Source organism: Boleophthalmus pectinirostris, unplaced genomic scaffold (genome assembly GCF_026225935.1).
Source record: "Boleophthalmus pectinirostris isolate CB_2022bp ecotype Guang Dong unplaced genomic scaffold, ASM2622593v1 HiC_scaffold_18, whole genome shotgun sequence".
Classification (NCBI taxonomy): Eukaryota; Metazoa; Chordata; class Actinopteri; order Gobiiformes; family Gobiidae; genus Boleophthalmus; species Boleophthalmus pectinirostris.
In genome coordinates this window covers 42,951,565-42,977,494 of record NW_026571133.1, presented here as the reverse complement: position 1 = coordinate 42,977,494, position 25,930 = coordinate 42,951,565, and the positions used below count along the sequence as shown (strand labels likewise).

Sequence of the window (25,930 nt, the reverse complement as noted above, 5' to 3'; positions counted from 1 at the left end):
CATGAGTACTTCCGGTGAATTCTGACCTTCAACATAAAAGCATGGAACGGGAATTGTTTTTATATTATGTTATTTATTTTTATTTTACTTCTATTTATTTTTATTTTATGTTTTTGATTTTCATATATTTTAAGGTTATTGAGACAAAGTTATTAAGACAAAGCCCTTATTACGCTATTTTCTGTTTCCTCATCACAAACATACATAGTTGTGTTTTGTTTCATTCACAAATGTTTAACAATGCAGGAAATGCTCCAGTGTGTTTTTAAACCTACATCTTCACCACGACCATTTGAATAATTTCAGCCTTGAAGTTGCCAGTCTCTACTGAAGGAAAGTCAAAAGGAAGTAGAGCTGTTAACTGGAAAAATACCACACAGTGAACTTGGAAAATACAATTCCATGACATCACAAGGTGGAACAGAGCGTTGTGAGCCTGTAGACAGCCTAATAATGCAGAGTTACTGTGTTATGTGTGAATAAAGCAACACAACTCCAGGTCTGTTTTTGAGAATGTAACAACATTCTAATATGGCTTGAAGCTCACAAATCAATCACTTTGTACTCTGTGTTTTGTGGACCTTTAATGTGACTCGCTTTAATAAAGACATAAATAAACTCTATTATACATAACTTGATTTATCATCATAAATATTAACCCTAAAATGTTGATCCCATTGGAAATTTCACATTCATCAAGGCCCATCAAACTTTTATTGTACTTTTAAAAAATGTAAATTTGCATTTGTTTTTTCTGAGTGTGGAGACTCTACTCTTCATTCCTGGGACCATGCATAAACTCAGAGTATGCACTTTACCCATATAACACATTTTAACATACAGTCCCTGACAAAAGTCTTTTCGCTTATCCATTTTGTAGAAACAAAAGCTTATAACTTGACTTTAAATTAATCGATTGGTTTTAGAAATGTCTCATATGAAGCTAAAACCCTCCCAAATTATGCTCAATAAACTAAAATAAATTTGCTTCACTGAAGAAAGATTGATCATTTAATGAACACAGAAAGGTCAGATTTTGGCAAGACAAAAGTCTTGTCGCCTTGTCATATGATGCACCCAATCCTAGATTACAGCCTCACCTGTGATCAGTTACTGATCAATCAATTAGTGGGTGTGTATAAAAAGAAGCCCAGCACACCAGACCTTCACATCAACTGCAACTTGACCTCTGACAACATGCCTCAGATCCACCCTGAGACCAAAGCCTTAATTATCAAGAGGCTGAAGACCAGATCCACTGCTGAGGTGGTGACACCTTCAATGTGTCTCAGCGTCAAGTACAAAGAATAAGAAAAAGATCTGAAATGACTGGAGATGTTTTTGACAAGCCCAGGTCCAGCAGACCCCGCAAGACAACTGCTCGGGAGGACCGTTTGTTGATTCGAAAATCCAAGGCCCCTTTTCCACTGCAGCAGACTCCACCAGGCCTGGTCACCTCAAGTCCCTGTGTCAACCACAACAGTTTGTAGAATTCTGTCTCGAAATGGCCTCCATGGTCGAATCAGTGCACAGAAACCAGCACTAAACAAAAGGCAATTAAAAAACCGTGTGGCATTTGCCAAGACCCACAGCCTGATAAAAGGATGGACACTGGAAAAGTGGCAGAAGGTGGATTTCTCAGATGAATCTTCAGTTAAATTACATCACAGCCGCTGCAAATATTGCAGGAGACCTACTGGAGCCACATGGATCCAAGATTCACCCAGAAAACAGTTAAGTTTGGTGGTGGAAAAATCCTGGTCTGTGGTTCCATCCTGTATGGGGGTGTGCGAGACATTTGCAGGGTGGAAGGCAAATATCAATAACCTAAAATATCAAGAAGTATTAGCTCCTCTTACATTCCCAACCATAAAAGGGGTCAAATTTTGCAGCAGGATGGTGCTCCGTTGCATAATTCTATCTCAACATCAAAGTTTCTGAAGGCGAAGAAGATCAAGGTGCTCCAGGACTGACCAGCCCAGTCACCAGACATGAACATCACTGAACATGTCTGGGGTAGAATGAAAGAGGAAGCATGGAAGGCAAAACCAAAGAATCTTGATGAACTCTGGGAGGCATGTAAGACGCTTTCTTTGCTATTCCTGATGACTTCATCAACAAATTGTATGAATCATTGTTGAACCGCATGGATGCGTCCTTCAAGCTCATGGAAGTCATACAAGATATTAAATCTGGATCTCACAGCACCACTTCTTCATTCACTGACGTTATGCAACATATTTTTGTATTTGAAGTAAATTATTTGTTAAATTTTCTGTAGGCGACAAAACTTTTGTCTTGCCAAAATCTGACCTTTCTGTGTTCATTAAATGATCAATCTTTCTTCAGTGAAGCAAATTTATTTTAGTATATTGAGCATAATTTGGGAGGGTTTTAGCTTCATATGAGACATTTCTAAAACCAATCGATTAATTTAAAGTCAGGTTATAAGCTTTTGTTTCTACAAAATGGATAAGCGAAAAGACTTTTGTCATGGACTGTATGTAAAAGTGAAAAGTTAAGGTTTTGTTAAAACTATTGAAAGAAGTATTCACACTGTAAACTCTAAAACTCTAAAACTTAAGTGATAAAACACATAGTTGTGTACTTTCAGGTTTGATTCAAAAAGAGCATTCAGGGGGAACAGAAATTCATTCATCAATTCTTCTTTTTATTCAGCAGATTCACTGTGTAGGCCTGTGTAAACACATATGTACTTTGTTTCCAGTGCACATTCATCATGATCAGTCAGTGGTACAGACCTGCTTTGCTGCTTTGATTTCATTTCATTTTCTTCAGTACAAGTTTCTTTTACACAGATATTATTTCTGTTTTAACTAACAATGTGTAACAACTTCATAAAAAAATCATACAAAAAGTCTATAACAGTGGGTTGGTCAGGTTCTTCACATTTGTTAGTGTACATAAAAAACTATTTTAAAGCAATAAATATGAGATATTATATAAAACATGAACAACTGATCATGATGTAAATACTACAATTTCTTATGATATATAATACCATAAAAACATGTTTTTGATGGAAACAAGTACACTAAAAAAGAAGGACTATGAGAAATGTGTCTGTCATCCCAATTTGGTTCTAAATAAGGGTTGAGCTTCTGAATTGTATTGCAGTGCCAGTGCAGAGGACTATATAGAGTGCTTGGGATATTTTCACACCAGTAAGGAGTCTCTGGTCTCAAAAAGTTTAACATGTATAAACTCTAGTTCAAATGCAATGGAAATTCTAAATATAAAAATAGTACATTTGTTTTTAGTGCAATCTGTTTTCATATAAAATGTCCGTTCCAATGCAGTGCTGTGTCTCAGATGGTGCTCTCGGTGCTGCTCTCTTTCCTCCCCTGACAGGCGCGCACCAGCACACAGCCCAGAGCCAGAGTCAGCACCAGGACCACCAGGAAGAGAAGAGTCCCCCAGGCCCCGGGCGTCAAGGCCTTCCTCAGAGACGGGCTCTCAGCGGGCAGCAGGTTACTCAGAGTGAGCATGTAGCCCAGAGCCCAGCCCACCGATGTGCCTCCCGCCTGCACACACCACCAACAACACCAGTTTACAACAGCCTACTCTTTATGTAGTCTGTAAGATATGACTGCAGCCATGTGCTTCTTCTGAGAGTTCACACTTCAGAACTATTATGCAAACTTATTTTGGAGTTCATTAGGTCAGTTCTTGTTTAGAACTACTGTAGACCTTTGGGAAGTTCAGTGAATCCTGTCAGATATAAAGAAGCTACTTGGAAGAGTGGTGAAACATATTCACTCTTTACACCTGTTTTACTCCCAGTTTAGGTCTGGACCAGTGTTACCATTGACCTGACTGATATCTCTGACCTGAGTAGTGGTACTTGGTGTATAAAGACTGAAAAACACTGCTAGAGAAAAGTAGACAGCATGTGTGTTTAACACTGAAAACAGATCACGTCTGCAGTGCTGAAGATCTTGGTCAGAGCACGAATCAAAAGTTAGAGGTAATAATATAATATTTATATTCATTAATGACAGAAAGTACCTTCTTCTGGAAGGAAACTTGTGGAAATGACGTTTGATCAAAGCCGTATCCTCGGAGCAGGAGCACCTGCATGAATGTAGCAGAGGCACAGTAATCCTGCAGACGAGACTTCTGCTCTGGGGCCAGGGCCAGCAGCTGGAACACACAAAAACACAAAGGACTCTATTAGGACGATGTAATAATATTACATTTATATATGTTTCAGGAAAATTCTATAGATCGCCTAAAGTGGCCAGGTAAAAGCAGCAAACAAGAAGCAGCATGTTCTATTTATGAGGTCATAACATCATTTTAAGTTGTAAAACATGAAATAAAATCCTAAAAACCACATTAAAATAAAAAGTGCTGTGTAAATACATGAATACTACAGAGGAGGAGCATACTTGATTAAAGTTCAGTCCACAGATCGTCTTGACGGCTTCTTCCAGCTGTGCAGGCGTCGTCATGGTAACACCAGTGACTTTTTGCAGGAATGAGTGAGTGTAGAAGAAAGCAGAGAACGCCTAAAGAGAACAAATACAAATGCCACTCTCATTATCCTGAACATAATCTACTGTACATCCTTCTATGTTTTAGTATTACATAAGAGTGAATGTGAGGGATGTTTCTGTGAATGAGTCATAATCAAAGCTTTGAATGTGAAAAATGTACAGTACATGAAATACATAACATAGAGTGAGTAATAATGCTGGCCTGTTGCCCTTTATTTGTCCAAACACAGAGGTGAGTAGAGGAGAAGTACAAAATAGGCACCCAAGAGTAGGGGTAAAAATATATTTGGGAAAAAGTTACTTTCTGATTTATAATTTGAAATGAATGTAATGTTTAATACCAAACATTAAGTCACAAAATCTGTTATTTTCAAAGGACAGACACAAAAATGAGACAAACTAAAATATGTGAAGAAGCAGCAAGAAACACAAATGTTCAAATCATTTCATATTGTCACATAAAATCTTTGTCACTTTAGACTCACAGTAGGAAGAGAAAGCAAAAAAGTAAGAGTACTGTTACTCCAATAAAAATATCAATACTCTCTAAAGTACTCTCAAAAGTACAATTTATTTAAAAAGTTAATGAAGCAAATGTAACTGAAGACTACCCACCTCTGTCCATATATTTGAAAGATATTTTGTTCTATAAAAGTTATTTCAAGCGGTTAGGCATTTCACTAAGTCTGTTTAGTTATATACTTATAGAAATTTAAACTATAGCATAGGGTCTGTGAAATTGTACTTTTTAGAGTACTTTTCCAGCAGCATACTTTTACTCCTACTTATTGAAGTAACAGTACTCTTTCTTGAGTAAAAGTTGTGCTTCTTCTTCCTACTGTGAGAAAGTCTACAAATGACAAAAGCTTTATGTGACAATATGAAATGATCTGAACATTTTGTGTTTCTTGCAGTTCTTTCAGATCTGATTTAGTCTTATTTTGGTGTCTATTCTTTGAAAATACCAGATTTGTATATTATTATTAAATGTTTCGTCTGTCCAGTTACATTAACTTCTGATTATTAATGTGATGTTGACAGCTGCACTTTCAAGTAGTTTTCCCAAATACGTTTTTAGAGAAAAATCCCGCACATTGTCTTACCTGCAAATCGTGAGATTTATTAGGACGCACGGTTTGTCCTAATAAATCTCATAATTTGCAAGTAAGACGGTGTGCGGGATTTTTCTCCATGTTCTTGGGCTGCTCCCTCTCCTCCAGCGCACCCATCTCAAGTGACTGATGAGCGAAGTTCTCATTCTTTTACTCTTACTTGAGTAATTGCTTGGACCACTACTGTGTGTCTATATGAGTATTATTGTTATATAATAATAGCCTTTTTTTCAGTTTATAATCAACATTTTTGTCTACTCTAGCACCTCTGTGTAGTTCTACCTCAGTGTGTAGACGGGCATGAGCAGAATCACAAAAACATGAGGTCAGACACAGTAGTGGAAGGCAACAAAGTACAAAAGTACAAGCACAATACTTACTGTATTTTCCATACTATAGGGCACTCTGGATTATAAGGCGCACTGTCATTAAATGGTCTATTTTCAAACTTTTTTCACAAATAACCCACACCGGACTTTAAACAAAACACAGCAGTGTGATGGGTGAGTGGTTTTGTTTGTTTGTGGCGTTCACGGTGACTCTGGGCTTTGTTCAGTTGTGGCGTGTAGGGAGGGTGTGTCTGGGACCAACGGATTGTCGGTGTGTTCGCAGTGACTCAGTTGTTCAGTTGTGTCTAGAAGTGGCACATTGCACTCGCTTTTTCGGTTCGTTCCTCCGTTTTTATGGGGTTGGAGGCTTATGAGTTCGTCTAATAGCCCGGAAAATACGGTAACTACAATTTTTAGGTATATGTACTTTACTTAAGTAAGTTTTACAGTAGATAATTTTTACTTTTACTTCACTACATTTGAAAATATGTATCTACTTTCTACTCCACTTCACTTTAGATCTGGTCTCAAAAGTAAGTAAGTTTACGGTGTGAGACCTACTGAAATGGCCGAAACATATTTTTAGGACATTTAATTTGAGTTAACGTCCCAACTTTTATCAAACCAAACACAAAAACTGTTTGAAAATGTAAGAAATCAGTTGAATCACTAAAAATAAGCTAAATTCAAAATCACTACATTTTTACTCTTAAAGTACAATTTTAAACATGTACTTCAATACTTCCACTTGAGTTGATTTTTTCATGTGATTCTTTTACTAGAGTACTCTTTTGCCCCTGTATCTGTACTTTTACTTAAGTAACAAAGTTGAGTTCTTCATCCACCACTGGTCAGATGTCCCGCTGTGTCACTGACCATGAAACTGCCGCTGACGTTGGGCTGGAACACCCCGTCGAACGAGCAGCGAGAGAAGGAGCACTGGTCGAACGAGAAGATCTGAGAGATGTTTCCCATGCAGTGCTGGTAGTGCCCAGAGCCCCGGATGCTCAGCTCTGCCTCGGGGTCCGTCTGGGGGTCAGAGGGTGCTGGTCTGGATGTGGAGGTGCAGGGAGAGCTGAAGATGGTGTGCAGAGAGACCCTTTGACTGTGTCCAGCGGGGTAACACGGGTGAGTGATGGACCCGGATGTTCCCTGAGTCTGGAAAAAAACAAATCACAACTACTAAGTAAGAGTCCCTAAAATACAGCTCAAGCAAGTGTATCCTGTATGACTGTTTAGTTCCTTTACTTGTAATATGAAATAGGGACGCACTGATCCAGCTTTTTCAGTTCCATTTTGATACTAAAGCTTTAAGAATTTGCTGATACCCGATATAGCAAAAACACTATAACAAAGATGGGGTTGCGACCCTCATGTGGGTCAAAAGAGATTGTTTTTGGTTGCTTTGTCACGATCTGCATGTAGATTTACAATATACAGTTCTGACACGAGAGAGTGAGTGAGTCGGTGGATCTATGACCTTATCGTCATTCTGGATGAGCATGTTGTCAGAATATCCTGTCCTCAGTAGGGCCAGTATTTCTATGCTTATTTCTTTCACTACTACATATATATGTGTGAATTGGGATTTTCTGTGCTCACAAAAATGAAGACAAAGCACAGAAACAGACTGGATGATATGCGTGTTGCGCTCTCCTCCTGCTCCTGGATTGGAGCGAGCTACAAAAACGCAGACAGGCCTACCTATCTCATTAGAAACGGGGGTTAAATAAGTATTTCCTTCCACTACTGATTCGGACACACATATATATATATATATATATATATATATATATATATATATATATATACACACACACACACACACACACACTAATTTAAAGACATGTGAGCAAAATGGTGAATTTATCCGATGTGTCCAATAGTGTACATTATTTCAAAATCTCATCTCGTCTCATTCTCATGGACTTGATTGTGTCTCGTCCCACTCCTACTGAAAACTTATTTATTTCCTTTATATACAAACAGCAAATGATAAAAATAATTCAGCTGTAACTAAAGAACAGTTGTTTTAAAATACAAGTTAAAAAAAAAAAGAGGCTAATTTGGGGCAACATTGACCAGTGTAAGTTTTTACATCATTTTATAGACAGAAATGGTATATCGGCTGAACCGATATCCGATCCAAATGTTCAATATTGGCGCAGATACCTGATACCCTTGGTATCAATATTGGTGCATCCCTCCAGTGTATGTCTAAAGCATGATTTCATGTACCAGCTTTAATCTATAATGACATCACACAATCATAGTTTTCAGTCAGTAGTTTTCCATACAATGAACACATTTTTAAGTTATGTGAAATATCAAAACAAAGGTGTTCCAACAGTATTAAAAATACTATCATAGTAATAATCCAAACAATATGATTTGTCTTAATTGTAATAACAGAATGCTAGCGATGTCCAAACTATAATTTTGTCAAATGCAACATTTAACAATTGACTTCATTGTCTGTACCTTGACCAGATGAGCGAGGATCCTCTTGAGCACCTGGTCGCGGCCGTAGCAGAGGTAGCTGTGTGTGTACAGGGTGTAGTGGTGACCGTAGAGCTGGAGTGTGACCCTGTCCCCCTCCTCCTCCACCTGCTCCTCTGTGGCAAAAGTGATCTGGGTAGATGCTCCACCGAAGTCCAGAGCGCCCACGGTGCCCCTGCCCGGACTCAGCCAACGGCCCACGAAACTGTACTGAAACACAACACATGGTTCAGGGTGAAGCATGTCAGTGGCTACGAAATTTTACAAGATATTTTCCATAGTTTACTTTAAACGTCTGTATGTAATAATTTCTATTCAGAATGTTTAGTGTAAGTTTAGTAATGTAACTTTCTGGTTGTGCTTCAGACTTCTGAAAATGAAATGACTTGGACACAGGAGCTCACACATCATAATATAATAACAAAAAGTAAACATATAAATGGTAATAATGAATTCTAAATAAGTAGCAATAAGGCATAATTATTTAAATTTAAATGTAAATGTTCAAGTCAAAATAAGATAGAAAATCTCTCTGCACGTCTGTGTTGTGTTGCAAATGTCGGTGAAAAGCGCCATAGAAATAAAATACTTACTTACGTACTTATTTGCTAATTTTAGTATTTTCATTGTTTTTAATGTTAATTTATATTTTGCCTACTTTGTGCAGCACTTTGGAGACTTTGTGTTGGTAAAATGTGCTAAACAAATAAAGTTGGATTGGATTGAAGGATAATACAAATGTAGACGGGACACTTTTTGCTTTTAAAATACCTTGACAAGACTTTGGTGCAAATCATTACATTTCTTCATGTTCTTCATGTCTACATTGAAATGTATCATGTTATTGTTCCTTTTTTTGTTTTAATTTTGTGAAGTTTTAAGACACCATATAGTGACAAATCCAAGATAAAACACAAACAAACAAACAAAAAATATTTATAAACACTGCCACAAAATATAAATAAATGATCATGAAAATAAATGAAAATGAAATGTATCATGTTCTATATATTTCCCTGTGCAGTGCTGTTGCTACTATAAAACAAAGCATTTAAGCAAAGGGACTTGTAATTCAATATAGTGTGACAGTCCACAAAGTGATTATATTATATTGTGAGATATTTTGGTTATTGTTACATCACTTCCCAAGATTAAGATGTGAGTAATTAAGAAGTATTTGTATCCAAACTGGAATCCACCAGCATTTGGCCTGTTGCCTTGTGTTTCTTTGAGTTTTTAATATATCACCCATTAAGATAAAGTTTAAATAAGATAAGATAAGTCATTCATATCACACATCTTTAATCAGTACAGTGTCTTTGTCATATCCAGTGTGTGCCACTAGATGTCCTCGTGCGACAGTAAACAGCCCGTCCTCTCCCGGAGCAGGTACCTTGATGAAGTTTTCCAGCAGGTAGTTGACGGTGACCCAGCCGTACGCCCCCTCCTCTGCCCCGCTCAAAATGGCCGCCCCCCTGAAGTCAAAGGGGTACGACCTCAGCTTCTGCTCCACCTCCTTCAGGATCCGGGACGACTGCTGAGGACTGGAGATACTGAGGGACAACAGGATGAACAACAATGAAAGAAAAGGGTTAAGACCGAAAATAATCATGACATATTAAAGGGGCTGTACTTGATTTTTTTTCGGGAAACAGACAACTAGTTAATTTTAAACAGTTTGCAGTGGTCTAAAGTTATTCCTCACTTACCTCATACATTCTGGGCATTTAACTAGCATGCTAATTAGGGATACACTGATGTGACACTGATACTTGATATCTTTCACCAATGTGGAAAAAAAATAGCTGGATCAGATATTGGCTTCCAAATATTGATTTAACTCATATTGGTTGGACATAAATTGATGTAACAAGAATATTTACGGGTTGTAGCGGTCCAGAAAAAAAAAAAAAAAAAAAAAAGTTTTAAGGTTCAGTATTACACTATTTTCTGATCTATGGGTCATTCCACGCCAAATCTCCAAATGCCTCAGCCCGACCATCTCAGATTTGACTGAAATAATTCTAGGAGGTTCACACACTCACACAAGGCTTATAGGTTTGGAATAAAAAGATATTCTGTCAACTCTTCCCTGACCTGTTCTGAGCAGTTTTCTGAGGAGCCACTTTCAGATTGCTGCATCTAAAAACTATTTAAGCTCAGCCCTTCATTTGATAAATGCACTTGTAGAATCTGGACTTTTACACATGTGCTTTTGATTTATCACAGATTTCTGGGAGCTTAAATTTGCTTGAAAATTCTCCTCTTCAAATCTGAGGGCATCTTTGAAGGACTGTGGAAAGTGTAAAGTGTTCAAAGACAGAGGTTTGATATTGAACATACACCTTCCCACACATGCCACTGTGTACTTTGTATTTTATAATGGACCCTTTGTGATAAACGCTCTAGAAGAAATAAAATAAATTTGCTGCCATCTTTACCATATTATACCAAAAAGATGACAGCACCCACCAACATTAAACGGACTGTTTTAGAAAGACTTAGATGTGGGTTTTGAACACATCCAACATTTGTGATGGTGTTCTGCCTTATTTTCGCAAAATTAATTTACTGAAACAATTATGAATTAAATAAAACACAACTCCAGGTTTGCTTTTGATGAGGTAACAACATTTGTTGAAATCCCAGGTTAAAACTGTATGGCCTGCGTCTCATTACCTCCCACACAGCCTTAACATTACACTAAAATTCACCTAGTCTTGAAACTGCATCAAATATTCACATAATCTTAACAGTGCATCAAACATTGCATTAAATATCCACCAACATTGCATTATGTTATGCCACTCACCTATACCTAGTTAATAAAGGACGCTTCGAAAACCGCATACTTTACTCTGCAGGCCAGACGCCCACCTAGCAAAGTGCAAGTATCCTGTACACAGGGCATGCATCTTGTACATGATTTGTATATTACAAACTTCCTGTGCACAATATTATCACAGTCCATTGTTGCAATACAATGTTACAAAAGCAAAGTCATATAAATCACATTAATATAAATCATAAAGATGCTACTAAGTACTATAACAATTATCCTACTACATTCTATGAGTTACTAACGCTCTAAAAGCTACTAATTGGATTGTAAAACACTTTTAATAATATCAAATGAATAACAAAAAAACCCGTCTTGATAAGGCTGGCACCAAAACCTTCACACCTCAGCCAATGGGTCACAGTCAGGGCCTTCAACAACATTATAACACGGTTTCAAGTTCACAAGACTTTATGATTTGTACAAAGCTGTTCTGTGGTTACCTGCAGGATAAATAACAGCTACATAACACATCTGGATCAGTTTTGTCTAATCTTAAAATGTACATTGTTTTCAGTCTCTGCTTTGGTATCAGTTGATAGGAGGTAGCATCTGTAAATACTTAAAGCGATAGTATTGGAATAAGAACTGAAAAAGCTGAATCGGTGCACCCCTAATGCTAATGTGCACATCCTGATTATCAGACAAATATATCAAATATGGCTCTTACTGATAATAAATAAAATGCAGATTTTGGTTCTCAAGAAAATTCAGAAATCAGAAAAGCAGAAAGAGCCTCACATGACTCTCATTTTGCTAATGCTGAAGTCCAGTTGGTTTAAACCTAAAATGTCTCTCTCTGGTCTGAACGGTCACTCCCTAAACCCCAGTGTAAAGACTATCACATGCATTTTCACAGGTGGTTCTTATTTTAGCCATACTCCTATGTCACAGTAACCTTAGTTTAAATCCCGTACCAGTCAAGAGAATGCTCATGCTTTAATGATCATTGGGCCTGTACTCCCTACACTCCTCTTCTTCTCTCCACTCCCATCATCCTGCTAGTGTTCTTTCATGTGCAGCTCAAGGATGTGTGAGTGTGGGAGCACCCCATCCTGCCTTTAAACCTCGAAAGAGTACAAACACCACACACCCTGCATATTTAGGCTTCTCTCAAACAAAAAACAATTCACTCCAACACAAAATGTTTTCTGTTGGAGATGAACTCAGCCTCAGGCCTTTCAGCAACTCTCAAGCTATAAAAAAAATAAATAAATCCTGTCACTTTTCAGTCCACTTCAACAATGTAGTAAAGTAGAAAGTACAGATACCTGCTCTCAAACGTAGTGAAGTCAAAGCAAAAAGTATCCACTTACAAATGTACTCAAGTACAGATATCTAAAATTTGTACTTAAGAACAGTACTTTACTACATTTATACTAGGTTACGTTTCCAGCTGTGGTCTGTGGCTAAGTTCAGACTGCAGGGCTTAACGCTCGATTTTTTGTGTGAAATCAGATGTTTTTGCGAGGTCGTTCACATTTTCAATTAAATGTGACTTGTATGTGTATCTCCAGTGTGAACATTAAACGGCCCAAAAGTGTCCCGCATGTGCACTGGAGACACGACGACGTCAACCACAGTGAGCGTGCTCTGTGTTTACTGAAGTTGTCTAAACATGGACGCAGCATTGAGCATCTGGAGATTTTTAAAGTTCCTCTCGTACCGGAGCCAGAACATGAACAACTTACTTGTTTTAAGGAGGAGAAGGACGAGGTTTTTGGCCGTGGTGTTTTGTGGGGCAGTGGCAACAACGTCCGTTGAAAGGAACGTGTGGATGTGGAGACGGAGCCAAGAGTGGTGAGTGGTGATGTGCTTCACTTCAGTGACACGGAGTTCATTAACAATTTTCGCCTACTTCAGCGCAGAATAATGACATTTGTGGCTTGTTGATAACGTGTAGGTGGATGAATGCACTCTGGCCGTTTAGACTGAAGTCACATATCAAAAGATCAGATATGTATCAGTTTCAGGAGCACATATCCAAGTGTCCTGGGTCACATTTGAAAAAATCAGATCTGTGTGGTTCAGACTGTCATTAAAGATCAGATACAGGTCACATAGAAGCCAAAAAATTGGATTTGGGTCACTTCAGGCTGCAGTCTGAACGTAGCCATAAGTATTGTAGTTGTTAGTTGACACTCACTTGAGCAGCCTCATGCCCGCCGTGGCCCCCAGGTACACAGGGGTGGAGTCGTGTCTGTCTCTGGGCACATCCCTCACAGCCTGCTCCAGACAGAGCTCCAGACTGCGAGCTGCTCCTCCACTCTCCCCGGCGTAACTCGAGATGCCCCCACCTGCACAAAGAGGACAGCACTAGGGATGAGCCATATATCGGTTCTAGTATCAATATCTGGTATATTCAATAATGATATTTTGGCGCTGGCCCATCTCTTGTGTGTGCTTTTTGAACAGACTAATGGGTGAAATGGAAATAAGAGAGTTTTATTTGACTGTAGGTTTACACAAACATGGAATGACTTGTAGTATTTTTTACAAGTGAAGAGTGAATTTGTGATTGTATCTTTAACTTAAAGGTGCATTGTGTAACTTTTTGGTGGAGAGATGTTATTGTTTTATCTGAAATGTTTCACAGTATGGTATTAAACCTTTCTATCTTCATAGTGGCCAGAGCAGATCAAGATACAGGTCAGATCTGTGGAGAGGCGACCCCGTTCACAATCAGAATACCTGTTTTTTTAGGTATTTTTGAGCGATAAAATCACTTGTAGTTGAATAAAAGTAAGGTAGAGCTCTTTAATGTCATACTGTGGAACATTCCAGGAAGAAGGATGAATCCATAGAAACAAACAGATGACGAACCCCCAACCAGAAAAGTTACACAACACACCTTAAAGATAAATTTGTGTAGCCAGACTGGCACCACCTAGTCTTCAATTTCATTTCTCTCCAGTGACTAGGTCAGGAATCAGAATACACTAGACGGTTTGGAAGAACCCCGGAGGTTGTAAGACCGCGCACCGGCCAATCAGCTGTGAGCTGTAAAGCCATGACTGGGTCCCTTTTGTGGAATATATCGATACAGCAGCACCCTATATCGATACTGGACACTGCAAAAAAACAACATCTAGCCAAGTTAAAATTACTTGAATTAAGAAAGTTTTATCATGATTTGAGTCAATTTCACTTGACAAGTAAAATGATCTGCCAGTGGAACAAGACTTTTTGTAGTTAAAATATGAAAATACATCTTACTACAACAACTTTTTGCACTTAACATAAGAAACATAAAGTAACTATCAGTGTTGGTGTATTGTCTTGAAAAGGGAAGTGAGGGCAGATAACATAAGATGACTTTTCTTTCTGCTTCTTTTCATTCATTTCTTGTATGTTTAATGTTGTGACGCTGTTAATGCCTTTTTATACTTTATGAATGAAATAAATAAACCAATAAATACATACAAAATAAATAAATAAACAAAATCTAATGTCGCTTGAATAAAAAAAAAACACATTTATTCCATTGGTAGAAAATTTTACTTATTACTTATTGACTTAAATAAAGTAAAACGTTCCTAATTTAAGTCATGTTAATTTAGCTAGATATTGTTTTTTCCAGTGTATCATCACATTGAACAATACGATATATCGATATTTCAATATTTTTTGCACACCCCTAAGAGTGAGTAACCTTTTATTATCCGTATATCTACATTTCCAAAGCTCAAAATGCTCTTTTCCACCTTGTGATGTCCAGGGCTGAAATCACCCAAATGATTCTAGTGAAGGTGTATGGAGTTTAAAAACACAAAGCAGCACTTTCTGTATTACCACATGACATTTTGAGAGAAGAACTCAGATTAAATGTGCAGGGTTTGTGCGTTAAACGTGTGAACGAAACAAAACACAACTCCAGATCTGTTTGTGATGAGGAAACAACATTAGAATATAGATCAGTAATTAAAAATCACTCTTACCTACGTAATCTCAAACACATTTTACAGAAACACGTACCTATAACCACTCTTATAGTTTCAATGTACATTTTTAATAGAAGGATAATCGATCACAGCATTTACATTGAGTCCCACCCTGCAGTACACTATTGACTTGTATGTAAAGGCATGACTGTGTATGTTTAATGAGTGCACTTGAGGCACAGGTCAAAGTTCACAGAGAAGTTGTGGATGACTCAGTGGATCATAACAGTGGAACAGAGCTGCGGGTCTGACTCACTCACTGTTAGAGATTAGACAGACAAATGTTACACAATAAGCCTACATGACAGGAGGAAGAAAACTATAAGGTTACAAGATTACCATAAATTCCGGACTATAAGCCGCTACTTTTTTCTCACACTTTGAACCCTGCGGCCAATAAAACGATGCGGCAAATATATGGACAGATTCTTTGTTTGGCACATTGTCCATTCATATGTACAGTCTATGGTTTGACAACACAGTGGATACATGCAGCCTGAGTGCAGAAAACGGTGCTGTCTGTGCAGTTACACATGGATCTAGGGTTCACATGAAGTTGTATACAAAAGCTTGAGATATTGTCAGCACACTCAAATAGTTTATTGCTGTGGGATAAAATAAGTTATGATGCTAAATGAATATTAGTGATTTGGATACGTCTTGCCCGTGTGCGTAAATGACGAGAAGAAACGTCTCAAACTTCAGTAGCCGGACATCCACTCATACCTGATTGACAAAACTAACCCCGCTCCCGAGAGAGTCTGAAATCTGAAATCCTACAAGACACTGACATGATACAGACAGAACAGGGGCTCTTTCTGCAGGAGACATGAGCAGTAGAGCACGGGAAAAGATGGGGATGATGCGCAGAGGAAGATTCTAGTTTGATTGTGTTTTGAACAGTTATTTTGTGCTTCATACACACACCCTGCTTATGGAAAACACATGAAGAAAAGCAGATGATGCAGCTTTTAAGTTAACGATGATTAATGTGGCTGTTGAAGAAGGAAACAGAGCTGCTGCACGTGAGCTCGACATCAGTGAGTCGATGGTGAGACGTTGGCGATAGCAGCGTCTGACTCAGTGCAAAAACACGACAAAAGCTTTCAGACGTGATAAAAGCAGACAACCCCAACTTGAAAACATTCTTGATGTGTGGTGTGTCCTATACTGTATAAGTACAATTAAATATTTTGTTAAAATTTAGTTGCGGCGTATATTAAGGTGTGTTTAATAGTCCGGATTTTATGGTAAACGCAATAGGAATTTAAATGGACGCAATTAGCAAATCACAGAAGATGAAATATATTAGTATTAGGGGTGCAGCGATATCCAAGTCATGATATGATATTGTCACAGTATGAACCTCATGGTACAATATTCATTGTGATATTGTGGGAAAGCTCACGGTATGGTGGGGAGGCTCATGATTAGGTTTGTAACAATATCCAAATCTCTCGGTACGATATTTTCATGATATACATCTCACAGTACAATATTTACTGCGATATTTTGTGGAGGAAAACAAAAATATGCTACTTTTTCCTCTTAAAATGCCTTGACAAGACTTAATCCAATGAACGAAGACTTAAAAGTGTTAGAACTGTAATTTTTTCTTGTAGTCTGCACTGAAATGGAGCAAAGGATCATGGTCTATGTAGTTCCCTCTGTCTTTTTAGTTATTGCTGCACTCTTCATTTAAGCAAAGATTAGATTAAACCATGTTAAAATGTCTGCAAATACAGACCTGGAGCTCCAGGTATGTAAGGTACATATCTGCATCATACAACTTTCCTGAACTCACTGGATGGATGGACAAAGTCTGGACTTCAGTGACACTGAAACCATCCTGTCGGGATTCAGAAAGACCCGAATAATTCTAACTGGAACTGATGCTGAGTCTGACGACAGCAACACAGAAGAGGAAGCTGTTTACCTCCGGAGGTCGAGGAGTTCAGAAGTGACACAGAGGATGAAGAATTGAATGGATTTAGTGATTTGGAGTGAGATGGAGAGTTTGTTAAACTTGTTCTGTTCTGTTGTTTATGTTATAGTTTATCTGAAGAACTGTTCATATGTGACGTTAACAGTCTGTTGTTCTCTCTTCTGTTGTTATTACTAGAACTTGACTTTCAACAGGAAATGTCAGTTCCTGGTCTCTGATTTTATAAAATAAATTTCATTATGCATTTTTTGGCTGGTGCGACTTATACTCTGTAGCAACTTATTGTCCGGAAAAAAAAAACAGTAAATATGGACCCTTCAATCAAGATAGAATGTGAATTTGATGGAGTTTTCCGCAGAGCCAAGGGCTAATTATTTCTATCAAAAAACATATTAAGAACATGTACTAGATTTTTTCCACATTTTCTCTGAGTGCTCCAAGTAAGAAAAGCGTGTACCTTTGACGTGGCACTCGCTGTGCTGAGTGACGATGCCGGTTCCGTTCTGCTTGTCTGCTCTCCACTTGTACACGAAGAGAGCAGTGTGGGAGGAGCCCGCATCCAGGACGATCCCGTACTGCAACACACAGAGCACACACACTCACTGGACGTAACAATGACAGCTCCTAAAATACAACTACATGGAATATTACAGGGGGAACGAGACATAAATTCCACAAGATGACATTTAGTAGGCCTGTAGTCGACTAAAGAAATTCTTGGGCGGCTATAGACATGTCCTGCCGATCATTTAGTCTAAAAAGGGGTGTGGCAAAAAATCTCAAAATATTGTAATCATTAGGGCTGGGTATCATTAAGATGTTGCCAATAGAGGCTTTGCACCGTCACGTGACCCCTATAGCAACGGTACCTATGCCGCCATGACACCGGGCACGATATGTCACTGACAGCAACATCGGAGAAACATGGGCAGGTTTTGTTGTGTATTTGGTTGTTCTAGACGCTCTGAAAGGTATAAAACGATCCGTTTCTTCACTGTTCCTCTGGAAATGACTCATCAGGAGCTCAAACAAGGGAATTATCGAAAAAAAAGACGGGAATTATGGCTAGAGAACATAAACCACTAAGAGATTTCCAATGGTACCATCAAGACTCACGTCACTTTCCTCAAGGTATTTGCTATTTAAATTGTTTCATAGCTTATTTAATGAGAAGCACATTTACTGAACTAAAATTTAAAAAGAAAACATTTGCAGTGTGAGTGGCAGTAGAAACTGTATCTTCCAGCGCACATATAAACATGTCACTCATCGTAGGTCCCATGTTTTCTTTATTGCCTGTGTCTATGTCTTCTAGAATTAATCGCTTTTTGTGAGTGGATCTTTCTAACGTTCGCGAGGATCTTTTCATGGCCGATTCTTTCGAGGTTCGGCTCACAGACTCGTGCGCCATGTTGATCATAGGAGCCCAGTGTGGGTTTGTTGAATTAAACTAGTGCAGGTTTTCCTGGATAAATTTATGAAAATTTAGTTTAGTAAATGTGCTTCTTTCATTAAATAAGCTATGAAACAATTTAAATAGCAAATACCTTGATGAAACTTCGGGCGTCTTGATGGTACCACAGGAAATCTCTTCGTGGTTTATGTTCTCATAATTCAATAATTCCCTTGTTTGAGCTCCTGATGAGTAATTTCCAGAGGAACAGTGAAGAAACTAATAATTTTATCCCTTTCAGAGCGTCTAGAACAACCAAATACACAACAAAACCTGCCCATGTTTCTCCGATGCTGCTCAAGTCAATGACATAGTGTGCCCGGTGTCATGGCGGCGTGGGTACCGTTGCCATGGGGGACACGTGACGGTGCAAAGCCTCAATACAAATACATATCTCGATACATAGGCCACGATACGATACATATCTCGATACAGTGCTCTTTCAGTTCGATACGACATATTTCTAATTGATTTGATTCAGTAAAAAATAATAGGTAAATGATTGCTATGATACTAAAAGTCTTTTCTAAACCACTTCTTGTGCAAAGTTCATATGAAACACAAACATTTTTTATCATCAAAACAGTAAAAATGACAAATGTGTTGCATAAATGAGTTTCCTTCCTCTAAGCAAACACCCAAACTGTAGTGCCATAACAAAATAATTTAGTAAAATATACCAAATACTCAATGGTGATATATCAATACAGCATTCCCAGATATCGATATTGGTTCATCACATTAAACGATATGATATTTTGATATTTTTGCACACCCCCAGTACAGTATTTTCCGCACTGTAGGGTGTACTTAAAAGCCTTTCATTTCATCAAAAAACGACTGTGCGCCTTATAATCCAGAGCGTCTTATATATGAATTTAATTGGGGCGTTTTAGTAAACTACAAAGCCGCTCCACTTGCAGCATTATGGCTCCTGTAGTCAGGAGCATCAGGAGTAATACACACTGTGATTTGATCTGATTTGTTGTTATTCAGTTTGTATGTTAATATGAACATTTTAAGACCAAAATGATGAGCCAGACAGCAGGGGGTACAGAGAGGGGGGACAGAAAGTGAAATGGATCTGGAGTTGGTGGAGCCAGAATTGTGCCCATGGTTACTTTTTTTTTGGAACGTGGAGGCTGTCATGTTAGCTACATCGATCATGCAGTATGAATGGAATAACCAGAACTGATCAATACCTCACGACCAGCTTCAGATTAGCAATCATAGGTCACAAGAATATTTAATCTGTTTGAAATCCAGTCGCCCCGTGAGAGTTTCACACCAAGCATCAGATTGTATAATGTGAGAGCATGAATCATGAGCTGTGAACTTTTAAACCCTGCAGTTTGGTCGTACAGTTTGCGCTCACTGAAACAATCAAAAATGTTCAGCATTACTTAAGTAGTGCTTTTTTTTTTTTTACTTTTCTTACCTGAATAATTTGTTGGACCACTACTTTGTACTTGTACATGAGTCAAATATTTGGCTACAGGAGCATGATGCATGACACATGATTAAGCTAAAAGTCAGCCTGATCCCAAAAACAGTTGCACGGGTGAAAAATTGCCTCAAAAAGGGCCGAAAATCGCATAGTGTATGTCCTAGAAGTACGTAAGAGTAACTGTTGGGACATAACATCTAATTTGATTGAAGTTAATGTAGTTTGAAGGAACAAAAAAATTAATAATACATAAAATCTGTTATTTTCAAAGGACCTACACAAAAAAGAGACAAACTAAATCATCACTGAAAGAGCTGCAAGAAACACAAATGTTCAAATTATTACCTCCGCCAAGGAGGTTATGTTTTTGCCGGCGTTTGTTTGTTTGTTTGTTTGTTTGTCTGTTAGCAACATAACTCAAAAAGTTATGGACCTATTTTGATGAAATTTTCAGGATTTGTTGGAAATGTGAAAAGGAAGAACTGATTTCATTTTTGGGGGTGATCCGGAAGAAATCCTGGATTCTGGATCACTTTGAAATTTTAGTTAACATTGTGGTAAATGGGGCCAAAAATTTTGTTTCTCAATATCTGGGTTAATTATTGACCAAACCCCATGAAATTTGACTCAGGGATGGACAATGGGATCCTCTTTCATATTCCAAATTGAAAGATACGAGACAAATATTTATGGAAAACACAATTAATATGAGGGGGACTGTAGTCCTTGGCGGAGGTCTGCGCTCTCTGAGTGCTTTTCTAGTTTGATATTGACACATAAAGCTTTTGTCATTTTAGACTTACTCACAGTGGGAAGAGGAAGCACTTTTACTCAAGTAAATTCATTTACTTCAATAAAACTTCAAATATTGCTCAACCAGAAGTAATAGTATGTCTCTAGAAAAGTACAATTTCTTGGAAAAGTTACTAAAGTAAATGTAACTGAACACTAATCGCCTATGAATATCAATCAGTACGTGATGTAGTATCATGTACTATACTACAGTATATAGTATGACATAGTTATCTTTATTGTTACCAAAAGTAAAAGTAAGCAGGTTAAAGGTTGAGCTTCAACACATTTGTATAAGGAGCGGCTTTGCACAGTTCAAAGATGTTGATCACCGAGTTCCATGCAGTGTTTGCTACTGGGGTTGTCAAAGTATTGAAAATCAGGAGCTAATTGATACTAAAACTAGAATCAAATGTCCTTAGAATGATGTTGAGCTGTATCAGAACAAGTATAAGAGCACATAGACTAGTATACACACAACCTACTGACCACTGAGGATTACACATATATAAGACACATGGGAATAGAAAAGAAAGTACTGCCATTTAAGGGTGTAAATCACTACCCAGTTATTTATATATATATATATATATATATATATATATATATATATATATATATATATATATATATATATATATATATATATATATATATATATATAAATTAATAAAATAATACATACATTGCAATAAAAATATAATACACAACAATATATGAGCAGGGTATAGGAATCTTTGAGAATATGAATTATTGTTGAGGCACAAAGCCAATTTCAAACACAATTTAGACATTAAGGAACAGACTCGATACTCGATGCTAATTCTGTTAGAACAATGATAATAAAAATGTCTTTAGACACTAGAATGTGATTTTCAAGATTAAATGGTAGTACTTTCTATTATATTCTCATGTGTGTAACAGTGGTCCATGGGTGTATACTAGTCTATGTCACATGAGTAGGCCTATCTAGTTTAAATACTAGATTTAATATTTTCTATCATTTTGTATTTTTGATACTTTTGACAACTCTTTAAGAAACTGATGGGTAACTGATGTTGATTCTAGGGCTGGGTATCATTAAGGTTACATTTACACTGAATGATCATCATATTAATGTATCAGACACGTTGTTTCTGTGTCTGCAGTCAAAGCCTTCTCTACCCACACAGTAACGTGAAACCGCCTGAAACGTTGGTCACATGACTAGGCTGACGTCATGTCGTCATGATGTCATGTGGACGGTAAAAACAAGGAAGTGGAGCACAGTGTCTGAAGTTGCAGAGGCAGCATTTCAAGCCGAGAAAGATGACAAGCGTGAAAACAGTCTTTTCTACAAGCAAGTAGGTCTAGCTGCGCCAGGGGTGGACAAACTTTTTGACTTGTGGGCCACAAATGGTTCTAAAATTTGACAGAAAGGCTGGACCAGGAGCTAGTTTTTTGGCATTCCACCCCATAAGAGAAAAAAAAATCACATGTTATTGAAATATCCCATTACAAAGCATTACAACAAAAAATCCCACAAAGTCCCACAGTATTTACTATTTATTTAAAAGACTTTTAAAACACCAAAAATTATGATTATTATTATTATTCAAGTTAGGCGGGCCAGATTAAAAAGATTTAAGGGACGTATATGGCCCCCGGGCCTTAGTTTGCCCACCCCTGAGCTGCGCTGTTTCCCCTTTCCTGTCTACGGTTTGTTTAAACTGTTTTCCTCAAAAGTATCACATGGCCGATGAACCCAGCAAATCAGGAAGGAGCAAGTCACAGTGACGTGGTCCGATAAGGATGGCGACTAGAGCTCCTACATCAGCGTATCAGTGTTTTCAGGCATCCACACAGTGTCGGATCAGATCTGTACTCAGATGAATTCGTGGGAGCTGGCGGCACCAGATCGTTCTCTCTGTGGAGCCATTTTCCATCAGATTATCTTGGATGAACACTGCATCCACAACAAAAACAACTCAAATACGTACTAGTGTGGATGGGGCCTAAGAAGTTGCCGATACAATACATACCTCGATACATAGGCCATGATACGATACATATACAGTGAGCTTTCGATTCGATTCGATATGATATATTTCAAATCGATTTGATTCGGTTCAATAAAAAATAATGGCTAAATTAAGACTGTGATACTAAAAGTCTTTGTTAAAACACTTCTTGTGCAAAGTTCACACGAAACACAAACATTTAAAACATCAAAACAGTGAATATGCCAAATGTGTTGCATAAACGAGTTTCCTTCCTCTAAACAAGCAACAAAACTGTAGTGCTGTAATAAAATAATTTTGTAAAATATACCAAAAAATACTCTTGGCGATACTGATTGCTACTGTATATCTATATTTCAATATTTTTGCACACCCATAGTTGATTCACTAATTACTGTTAATTGGGTCATTCCACAAAAACATAAATTCCTGTTAGTGGTGTTTTAATCTTGACAATACTCCAAGGTAAAGATGCTGTACATCAACATTTGTAACAGCTCAATGAATAAGTAATAAATAAGTCTATAATACTAATGAGCTGAAGTGTCATGACAGAATTGTGCAGTGCCAAATGAAAAGTAGATAGAAGCACCACTCCAGCACATGTCCCAGAGTCCTCACGGGCCTGTCCTCATTACTCTCTGCTAAACACTCACTTGGAGCTTTGCCAGCGGCTCACACAGGCTCTAATGATGCATCTGTCCACTTAAGTCTGCGTGTGGTCTTTATGTGGCCCTCGCACAGTTTAGTGCCCTACTGAAGCTCACTACGTAACCACGGGATATGAGCCTGTGAATGCAAGAACTACAGCAGGGGAAGAGGGACAAACCTGAGCGGAATATAAAACATGGGCTTACAAAAGGGCACTAGCCTGACGTACAGTAAGTATACTGGACAAAGTGAAGGAGGCCATCAATTTGGGATTTTTTACACAAAGCAGAGTTGTCAAAAGTATAGAAAATCAGATACTAAACTAGTACTTCAACTAGATACTCATTTGTGCAGGTATTGATACTAAAAAAGTCACATTCACAGGGCAGAAATGACCCTTTTCTGAATGTCTTTAGAATGATCTTGAGCTGTATCACAACAAGTAGAAGAGCACATAGACGCACTCCATGTATCATTCGTTCATTTGTTTTTTCAAAATAAAACCAAAAATAAGAAAATGAAAAAAACAACTATTTTCTTCATTATTTGTCTCCAAAACCAAAATGAAAAAATGGATAATGATTCATTTTTTTGCGATGCCAGACTGGACCAGGATTGAGACCAGGACTGAGACCAGGACTGAGACCGGGACTGAGACTGGGACCAGACCAGAACTGAGACCAGTTTAGTCCTGGTTTATCTGTTTTTCCCATCATTCATTTAAACACAAAATCGAAAACTGAAAAAAAAAAAACCCAACTAATCATTGTTTGTTTTTTCATTTTGGGTTTGGAGAAAAATAAGGAAGAAAATAGTTTTTTTTTTTTTTTCATTTTCTAATTTTTGGTTTTATTAAAAAAAAGGAATGAATGATACACGGAATATACATCCTGGACCACAATGAACCTACTGGACCACTGAGGATCACACACATACAACACCAGATGGGAACAGAAAAGAAAGTACTGCGATGTAATGCTCACCTGCCCTGCTCTGCTCACATGTGTCGAGGTTCTAGATCCAACACTGACAATGAAAGTGCAGACATCATGTGCATGTGGACGTGAACGAGAGACCTTTAACACTAATATAAACCAATAAGGACACAATTTCATTTCCTGTTGCTGCAAGTGAAACTGCAAACAAATTGTGAGCAAATAAGGAAGAATTATATACAAAATTTACATTTGACCAAATAAACTTTTGTCCAGTTGACAAATTGAATTTCTCCTTTTGCCTTGGATTCTACCAGGACAATTGAGGGATTTTACACACAAAGGTATATTCCATGCCGTTTTCATTTTGCATAAGATTTATTTAATAAATTAAAAGGCGACAAATGGTTCCTGCTGGTTTTGAATCATCATCATTTCAATAAAATAAATCAAGGTTCTGCACTTCTGATAATTGATAATTGATGTGATTTAATTTTCAGGTTTTTTTTGTTTGTTTGTTTGTTTGTTTTGTTTTGTTTTTTTGAGTTAAGATAAACTCTTTAAGGTCAAGTGTCAGTTACCTTTCTTTCAGTAAGATGATTAGTGTGGTTTGGCCTACATTGCTGCAGCCTAGGCAACTTAAGAAGGAAATGTATTTATTTATTTACTAAATCTATGTATTAATTAATATCACGAAGAGCCTGCTCCATGTTTTTACTAAGGTTATGGCATATTTGAATTTAGTATTTCAAGGTGATATATTCCTCTGCAAAAAATATTGGCTCAGTTTTTTTTTTTTTTTTACTTTGAGAGGCTGATTCGATCCGTGTATTAATAATATATCAGGCTCTACGTTCTGTCGTCTTATCGATCGGCTCCCATCCTCTCCTCCCTCAGTCCCGGTGTGTCCCGTCTGTCTCCTCCCGGTCTCCCCCCTGTCACCCTAGTCTCCCCGGTCTCCCCCCGGTCTCCCCCGGTCTCCCCCGGTCTCTCCCCGGTCTCTCCCCGGTCTCTCCCCGGTGTCGGTCCCTTCCCGGTCTCTCCGGTCTCACCATGTATCCGGGCGCGTCGGGCACGTCCCTCGTGGGCAGCGTGAGGAGCAGGATGGCCACGAGCCCGAAGAGCAGCAGCGCGAGGGGCACGAGCGTGCAGCGCCGAGAGGATTCACGCGCCATCTGTCCTGTGTGCACGAGACCTGAGTCCACGGCTCTCACACGGCTCTTACACGGCTCTTACACGGCTCTCTGTGCGGCTCTCACACGGCTCTCACACGGCTCTTACACGGCTCTCACACGGTTCTCTGTTCGGACACACAGGGACACGGCCAGTGGAAGTCTCTGTCACACGGACACGGAGAGGGAGGACAAGTGCCGCCTCTTTTGGCCGCCTCCAGCTTCACCTGACACCGCTGCTTTCCATAACGAGTGACGGAGCCGTGTCTGCTCCTCCACCCCCCGAGCCCGACCT

At 38.3% G+C, this 25,930-nt stretch overlaps 1 protein-coding gene across 1 annotated transcript; it reads right to left on the bottom strand.

Moving 5' to 3' along the window:
• Positions 1–2,730: 2,730 nt before the first annotated feature.
• LOC110163994 (ectonucleoside triphosphate diphosphohydrolase 2) lies at positions 2,731–25,747 on the bottom strand. Its single transcript, XM_020929011.2, has 9 exons — positions 25,516–25,747; positions 17,643–17,760; positions 13,446–13,596; positions 9,854–10,013; positions 8,443–8,670; positions 6,838–7,119; positions 4,413–4,532; positions 4,030–4,164; positions 2,731–3,545 (listed from the first exon to the last, which is right to left on the bottom strand). Exons 1-9 carry the CDS (start codon positions 25,636–25,638, stop codon positions 3,330–3,332), a joined length of 1,533 nt encoding a protein of 510 aa, XP_020784670.2. The 5' UTR covers positions 25,639–25,747; the 3' UTR covers positions 2,731–3,329.
• Positions 25,748–25,930: the final 183 nt, after the last annotated feature.

Bases quoted from the DNA above. Each gene is read 5' to 3' on its own strand.
- LOC110163994 (XM_020929011.2), bottom strand. From the start codon at position 25,638: ATGGCGCGTGAATCCTCTCGGCGCTGCACGCTCGTGCCCCTCGCGCTG. The intron at 17,761-25,515 runs GTGAGACCGGAG...TGTGTGTTGCAG, and splicing joins CCGACGCGCCCGGATACATG to TACGGGATCGTCCTGGATGC. The intron at 10,014-13,445 runs GTGAGTGTCAAC...GTTGTCCCTCAG, and splicing joins GCGGGCATGAGGCTGCTCAA to TATCTCCAGTCCTCAGCAGT.